Raw genomic sequence first — 8,219 nt, 5'->3', positions numbered from 1 at the left:
CATGGGGCCTCCTCTTAATCTTCCCACCATTAGAGCCCCACCTGTAGTTTATCAATGACTTGGTTTTTGCCTTCTCCACATAGTTTACCCAGGCTATTTGCACAGCCTCTTACATTCTCCGCTCAGCAATCCAGCGACATACCAGAACCCTACAGCGTGTGTAAATATGCATTTAGGGAGTTATAAAACGTATCAAGTATGCCGGGGAAAGAAATCTCGATGACAAGTGGCTACTGTGCACGTACAAGGGCTACCTTTGAAACCCAGACCTCCACCCTGCTTGGATTTCTCTGTTCCCTGCCCACCCAAAGCAGCCAACTGTTCTTTGCCGCTGCTGGAGGCACCAACGCAAAGCAGGGACGCACTGTGATGGATGTTGTTCGGATCATGATTAGAGGCCATTGCTGCCATGAAGATTTAGACAAGGGGGAGTGGATCGGGGTATGTCTACACGGCAGTCACAGGTGTCAACGTAATATGTAGACACTATCAGGATACTACTAACGTGGTACAATAGCCCCAAGGGTGCGGCAGCACAGACCCCCATGTAGCCATCCCAGTAAAACCCATGGTGCCAGGCAAACTTGGGCAGCTCAAATAAAACCCATGCCGTTGTGGCTTTGCTGCCATTGGTACATGAATGAGCTAGATTAAAGTCACATACTGCACTCAGATCTCTTGAATTGTGTTAGGCACAAGCCCAGCAAAAGACTTGTCCAAGGTCAGACAGCAGGTTGGGATTATAGCCTACTTTTCCTCACTTCCAGGCCGGCGGTACCCAACTTGTGGCAAAAACCTTCCAGCGGCCTGTCAGAACATGAGGCTGTGGAGCAGAGGGGTGAGGAAGCAGCTGATTGAGAGGAAGGAGAAGAGAATAAGCTGCGCTGCCAAGTGAAACAAGGAGCACCAAGATTCAGCCTGGAGGGAGGGAGTGGGAGAGAGAGAGAGATGCAAACCCATGTACTCTTCAGTTGATGGGGTGGGGGTGGAGGTACAGGGGATGCTGATCTGCCTAGGAGTCTACTGGCAATGCTGGTGAGACCCAGGATGCTGCTGAGTAACCTGTCCTGCACCTCCTACCCTGCTAGGGTTTGGGCTGAAAGAAGTCTTTGTACCTACTTTGATCTGTGAGACGTTCTCCCAGGATGAGCTAGAACTCAGGTAGCAGAGGAGAAGGAGCTTAGTGTGTGTTGGATACATTAGGAAAGCAAGCAGGGTTTCCTTCCTGGTAGAGGCCATTGGGACAGTGGCATCCTTTGTGACATGTAGCAGCCTGAACACTACATCTTGAGGGGGCCACATCAGCAGGGCATTGGGAAGGGGCGGCGGGTGGGTAGGAGGCATGCCTCTTTTCTGGCTGGCAGATGCAGGTCCGCACTACCCAGAGAGCGTCCCTCCCGGGTCTTTCCTGAGGCAGGCGTAGTGCGCTGGTGAATGGAGACGCAAAACTCTAGAAGTCTTGGTTCAGAGATGATACCTTTTATTAGACCAACTAAGAAATCACAAAAAAACCCCAAAAACCCTTTTTTTCTGCAAAGTATCATCTCTGAACCAAGCCTTCTAGAGCTTTGCGTTTCTTTTTGTCTTGGACCAACACGGCTTTCAAATACATCTGGTGAACGGAGCGCATCCTGGGATCTGCGGGGCAGCTACATGGAAACCCAGCCCCAACGCAGCACCATCTTCTCTCTCCCAGAAAGCCGAGGGCAGGGGTCAGGCGGTGAGCTCCGTTCTCCATCTGTCCCCAAGCTCCTCTGCGAATGTCTTGTAAACAACGTGCTCCTTGTCTCAGCTACAAGCAAGTATTTTAATACGGGCACCTGATGATATATCTCCCCCTCCCCCAGGCCACCCCCATCTCGAGCAGAGTCTGCCCTGGGAGCTGCTGTGAAGCGAACCGTCTGTTTGCTGATGAATGGGAGCCTTTTTCCCCTTCCCAGGGGGCCCACGCAGCATGTTGGAGGCAGAGCCTCTGTAAACGTATCTCTCCTGGCCCTGAAAGTGCAAGCATCCAGGTGGCCTCAGGAAGGCTCCTTCTCATCTGCCAGGCTGGGCTCTCTCCTGCTTCCCCTCCCTCCATAACACAAAGGAGTGGAGAGCCCAGTACCGCCAGTTCTCCCTGACTGCATGGAAGGCTTTCAGGATTGGGCCTGTTTTTCCTGTCAGGGTCTTTTTTAATCAAAGCAGTTGCTTAGAGCAGTCTGAGCCTTGCCGGTGCTTGACACCAATCCACTTTGAGTCGGGTGGAGGGTAACCCTGATCCACTGGCGTCTCGGCACCCACAGAAAGGTGGAGGCAGAGTCACTAGGAAAGTCACGTCCCCCTTTGCGCCCCACATCTAAGGTCTGCGTTTCACTCCTGGGGGCTGCTGAACATGAAGACCGCGCAGGATGCATGCGGTGAATCTCTGGAGACGGCAGAGCAGCAGCCTGTGTTCAGACTCGGGGGGCCATTGAGGCGCAGATTTCAGCTACCTTTAAAATGAGCCTGCAAGGTTTTATGACCAGCACTAGCGTTTGTAGGTAAGCAAGCTGCGCCTGTAACACGGGCAGTTAACCAGTAGGTTTCAAGGTGTAAGACTCTCCAAAGCACTGGAGCGTTTGCTTAGTTGTCCGGTGTATTTTTTAACCTCCTCGTTGCAGCTTGAGAAATTGTCCATTGCATAATAATGGGGACCATTGGATCAGTGTGGTGATCCGGCAGGGAAATCCTAGGTCCCTCCAGCTCTCCAGAGAAACTTGTGGAAGAAGAAGGCTAGAATGGTTCAGGCTGGAGCGTGCCAGAACTGAGGCCTAGTTTCAGGCTATTGGTGATTCAGGAACCAGACATGGATTTCAGTTTTGGGTCCGAGCGGTGTCGATGTTTCGGCGTGAGCCGATCTGGAGACTTGGTTCAGGCCCTTTTCTGGATTTGTGTTTTTTCTCCATAGGCGTGTGACTCAGTTTGCACATTGACAATGGAGCAAACAAAATGACCCTGTTGCTCAGGAGCTGGGGGACAAAAGGATGGTGTCACAGTTTGCCTTTGGGATTTTCCTTACCGGGACATGGCAGCCTGCTGCCATGTGGTCGACTGATGGGGTAACTCCTTATACCAAGGGGAACAGAAGAAAGTGAAGCAATGAAACACTAAAGCTACCCTCTCATCTTGGTGAGGCAGAAAGGATGCTGAGGAGGCAGGAGTGTTTGGCCTCTGGCTCGAGGCATGAGGGAGCTGGCTTGGGCAGGCAGACTGCTTCATTGCGGTGCTCCTCTCTCTGGAGCACAGGCCACGTGGGGAGACTGGGATCTGTGCTCATTGTTGACTGTGGACATGGATGCAGTCCTGCTGCTTGAGCTCCGGGGTGATGGTATTTTTACCCATGCAGCAGTGATGCAGGTGCTCTTTGTGCCTCTTTGTGTTGCTTGCTCCAAATCTTTGTGGAGAGGGACTGAAAAGAGGCTGGCTGTGCAGCTGATTCTTCTCTTAGTTTCATCCATTCACTGTAACAGTGATACTCAACCAGGGTGTTGCAGTACTTTCAGGTGCCATGAGATTATTTTAAAGGTGTTGCACAGTATTAGCACTGGTAGTTGTGCAAGCACCTACACATGATCCACAAGGTAAACCTAGATATTTTAAATAGAAATCCAGAGTGCTAAAAACGCTGAGCCCTGCTGTGGTCTTTCTGAGTTCTTTGCAACAGAAGAATTGCTGTATTTTTTTTTTCTGTAGTAAAAAAATGTGTGAAAGCTAAGAGCTGGCATTTTCCAAAAGGTGCCTTGAATCTAAAAGGGTTGAGAAATAGCGCACTTTAAGAAGGAAAGGAGCGTGATGACTCCCATTCTTCTGGTTTCCCTTAGGACAGTGTTTCTCAACCAGTGGGATGCGAAGGTTGTGTAGATGGGACTTTAACTCCTTGCCCGATTGAAAAAATCAGTTGTTTGCACTTCAGATAGATGGATCAACAGATATCTCAGACAGTGCAATTTTGTGGGGTTTTGTTTTTATCATGGTGGGACCAGGGTTTTTGAGAACCGCTGCCATAGGAAGTTATAGTGTATGGGGGAAGGAAGCTAAAAGCACTTCTGCCCACCCTAAATAACAGGCTAGAGTCAGCACAAGAAGAGAGGCTTTGGGGGCTGGGCTGTTTCTCAGTCCCCGCGAGGCTGCCTGGCCGTGTCAGAGGTAATGTTTAAGCAGTGACATTCTTTGGCTGAATGATAAACCAGCCACAAATACGGCTGTCCAGATCCAGACCCCAGAGTCTTCTCACACCCCTGGAAGTTGAATGTGCCTTCTTCTTCCTGCCTTTTCCTCATCCTACTTTCAGAATGTAGTACTGGCGAAGGGTGCCAGACTCGCCCGTGTCAGACACAGCATGGGTGAAGGCACAGCGCCAGTCTGCCTAGTTTGGAGCTGCCCATAAAGGCAGAGGAACCTTCATGTGCTATCTGCACCTGTGGCTTTTCTCTTTAATGTGGCTTTTGTGCTTACAAAGGGCACCTGGTTGCCCTGCCCGTATGTCTGTATCTTATATGCTTCCAATAGTTATGTTAGTGGACCTGGTCACAACATGGCCGTTGCTTTTGGTTGCATGACTGATAGCCAGGGCACCTGGCAGCCCTGCCAGCTGAGGTCTCTGTTGTACCCATTGGCTTCCTGGGTGCCACCCAACACGTGCATGCCAGAGGTGGGGACCCTAGAGATGGATGTATGGTCTCTGTGGTTGATTCAGTCCTTGGCTTCTCTGCCAAGGGCATCTGTGCGCCCTGTGGAAAGTTTCTGCAATGAGGACACAGACTCACTTCCTCTGAAATAGCCCCCAGAGGCAAGAGATTAGTATTGGCTAAAGCATTCATATGGAACAGTGTTCTGTCAGAGAATACTGATTCCACAATGGGGATTAATTGATTTCATCCAAGCTTTTGCAGAAAATGATTACAATGTTTTATAGTGACTTCTTTTGTCTCATTTTATTCAGTGGAATGTGTTGATGAGCTCAGAAAAAAAATATTTTGGAAATATTTGTACCAAACATTCTGATATTTGGACTGTTTGGGCCAAATTCAGAAGAAAGCCAGGTTTTGACACCTGAGAACTTCCTGGGAGATGGAAATACCAAGTGCTGACCAACTTAACTAATGACTTTACCAACCTATGCTGGATTCAGAGACAATTTTGTCGTTAGGAATCTGCAGAATAATCAGTCTCCCCGCCTTTTCTGAAAAAAAACAATCAAACCTGACCTGGATTACCCCAAACTTCATTGGGGTCTCCTAACCTGGTACAAAGGCTGGAAAGGTGCTACGTGCTAAACAGTATAAAATAGAAAATGCCTTTGGGAACTTCTGGTGGCAAAGTGAAGAAGCTCTGAGAAATAGCAGGACAGACTGATTCCACTTGTAAATATTGGAAGGTCACTGTGGGTAAAACTCAGGTCCTAGCAACATGGTACTGAAGAAGGAGATCTGGTTTGATACTCACCAAAGCCACAGGGAGCTGATGCAAACTCTTTTCTCTTAAGCTTTCTGCATGGCATCTCATATTTTGCAAGTCTGTTGTCCCTCCTGCTAGGTTGAGGGACACGCCCTGCCCAATCCTGGTACCAGTTGGATGTAACCAAGCTCCTCTTTGGCTTAATACGTTTTTCATTTTATTGGGTTCCATGAATCCACTTGACACATTTCTTGTCTGTGCTGCTGGGGGTACCTCTAGACTGGTACGTTCCCCCTTGAGGTGGGCAGGACGCTCGGCTGACATGGGGCGTGATGGATTTGTGGGACCTTCCCCTCTGAGGTGCTCTCCGCTTGGTCTCTGTTCTAGCCTGCTGCAGCAGGAGCCCCTTCTCTTGGTACCCCCGGAGCTGTCTCAAGAAGCTGGGAGCCACGACCTGACTCGAGAAAGCATCATAAAGAGGTAAGTGGTGCAGGACGGGAGGAGGAATTTAGTTCAAAAGTCTTGTTTTTTTCCCCTGTTGATTATTCTAAGTGGGTGGGAGAGGGGAATATCATGAACTTCTATCTCCAGGGTTTTAAATAGGACCTGATTCTTACAGCATCATAACCCTCTGGGTTTTATTGTCTTCTACTGTGAACTGAGAGTTGGTGGGAAGTGATGGGCTGGCAACTGAGCACGTGAAAACCCACTCGCAATCCTCAGACCAGATACATCTCAGGAGATCATGGCACAAGTGTCTCCTACGTTGTCTTGTCCATGGACCTCCCCCCAGCTCTGTAACGGCCATCTGTAGATCAAGAGGAAAGTTCAGTCCCTTCAAACAATTAATTTCTGGTGGTACTGGAATGACAACAGCATCTCAGTTCATGAGGGACACCAAGCAAGGGTCAGATGTTGAAAACTTTCAGTTACCACCATCTCAGTCTGGATCTAAACTGGCTGTTTAGTGATTGATGCATTTCCTTTAGCTTATTGTCTTGGCTTTTTATGTTCCCAGTGACATAGACATCAGCACCCTATAGGGGCCCATTGTCTCCCAGGCTTAGCACTGCCAAGATTGCATTTCCTTAGGGTGACAATTTTTGAACAGAGCCCACACAAGACCTGAGCATCTCTTAACTCCCACAGCTTACAGTCTCAGGGAAATCTAGGTTGTGGGTGTATCTCTGAGGTATATTTACTCAGCAAGGGAAGGTGTGAATATAGCTCAGATCCACATTTGCAAGCTAGCTCTACATCTAGTTATCTCAGATACCAATAGTGACCACACAGAAGCCCAGACCTCAATATGCGCAAAACGACCAAGTCACCAAGGACCTAGACTGGGTTGTGCAGCCTGCTCCCGCAGTTGTGAGTGTGGCTTCACCGTTGCTGGCACCTGAGTTAGCTAGATTGGGTTTGCCTAAACGTGCTGCAGTCACACCTCAACTTCCAGCATAAATAGACAAGACCAAGAATGTACTATAGTCCCCATTTAGACAAGAGGAACTGGGACATATGGCAGTTAAGGGATTTGAACGTGATGACACAAGAAATCAGTGGCAGGGATAGGAACCAGACTCAGAATTCCTAACTCCTAGGTGTGTCCCAGGACCTGCCTTCCTTCCTTCCTTCCCACTGCTGGATGTTGAGAGTGCTCACCACCTCTGAAAATCGTCCCTCTTGACCTCAAGTCAGTGCCCTCCCTATTCCCACAATGGAGGTAACTAAATGTGGATAGGAATGTGTAAAGCTAACTAATAGAAGCTGTATCTAAAACCTACAGTAGAGGCTGGCAGATTTCTCAGTGCATGCCAGAGAAATCCACATAGGCAGTGTCCCACCCAAGAAGGATATTTATTTCTTCTCTTGTTCTTTTCCCCAGAGGGCAGCCGTCTAAATATTCTCCTGAGCTGGAAAAACCCAAACCCACCTGGGAACAGGTAATAAGCACATTCAAACTGCTTTTTCATTGTCTTTCTGAAGCTTTTCATTAGTTCAGGCTGCAATGAAAAGGAGGGGTGGAATTTTCTCTGAAAACAATGTCATCTGTTTGAAAGGTATTTGTGACATCTGAACACACACATGCACGTACGTGCACAAGCTCACACACACGTGACATTTCTACTGTGCAATCTATGTTTGCAGGAAGGACGGGCAAGTCTGAAAGGATTAGAGGTTTGTTTTGAAAAAACACCCAAGATTTCAGCCACTTATTAACAAGATTTCAGCCACTTATTAACAGGTCTACTTTCCAGACCTCTTGAGCCTGCCAAACTGAGCCTGAAGTTACATGGGAGGAGGTGCTGAAGAACACAAAGTGAAGGTTAATGGCTAGTGTTGGTGCCAGGCTAGATGATCTCTTGGGCCTTTTGGCCTTGAGCTGTTCTGTCTAACCGAGGTTGGCTGGTGTGGACAGAGGCTAAGCAATGGTAGAACCCCACTGCTGTAATGAAGCTAGACACCGGTGTCCTACCAGAGCTTGATTTGGTGCCTGGTGAAGGCAAGTGGAGTCTGACTACAGGGAGAAATGGATTTGATGTAAGCTCAGGTCCCTTAAATGTATTTACATGCCTGACACCCACCCAGCTCAATACCTTTTGAGGATCTGGGCTATGGTGCCTAGTCATGCAGTCCTTGCTTAGCATCAGGTTCCCCAGTTTGCACCAATTTACACTGGATTGCCATGCCATGTTGAACCTTGCTTGGTCACCAGGCAATGTAAACTGTGTGTTTGCATAGCTTTCCAATTGTCTTGCCTGGTCAGTGGAGATGGGGTCTCCCAAGAGCTCCCTTCCCCC

At 48.7% G+C, this 8,219-nt stretch overlaps 1 protein-coding gene across 1 annotated transcript in view; it reads left to right on the top strand.

Moving 5' to 3' along the window:
- Positions 1–1,603: 1,603 nt before the first annotated feature.
- ST6GALNAC2 (ST6 N-acetylgalactosaminide alpha-2,6-sialyltransferase 2) overlaps positions 1,604–8,219 on the top strand; it is a 15,258-nt gene continuing 8,642 nt past the window's right edge. The window contains 4 exon segments of the mRNA XM_025197481.1: positions 1,604–2,449; positions 2,451–2,522; positions 5,806–5,898; positions 7,304–7,361. Of these exon segments, the coding sequence (XP_025053266.1) occupies positions 2,391–2,449; positions 2,451–2,522; positions 5,806–5,898; positions 7,304–7,361 (282 nt within the window). The 5' untranslated portion in view covers positions 1,604–2,390.

The sequence above is a fragment of the Alligator sinensis genome, unplaced genomic scaffold, assembly GCF_000455745.1.
Source record: "Alligator sinensis unplaced genomic scaffold, ASM45574v1 scaffold400_1, whole genome shotgun sequence".
Lineage (NCBI taxonomy): Eukaryota > Metazoa > Chordata > Crocodylia > Alligatoridae > Alligator > Alligator sinensis.
Note: the sequence above shows the minus strand (reverse complement) of the source record. Positions and strands in the feature narration are given on the sequence as shown.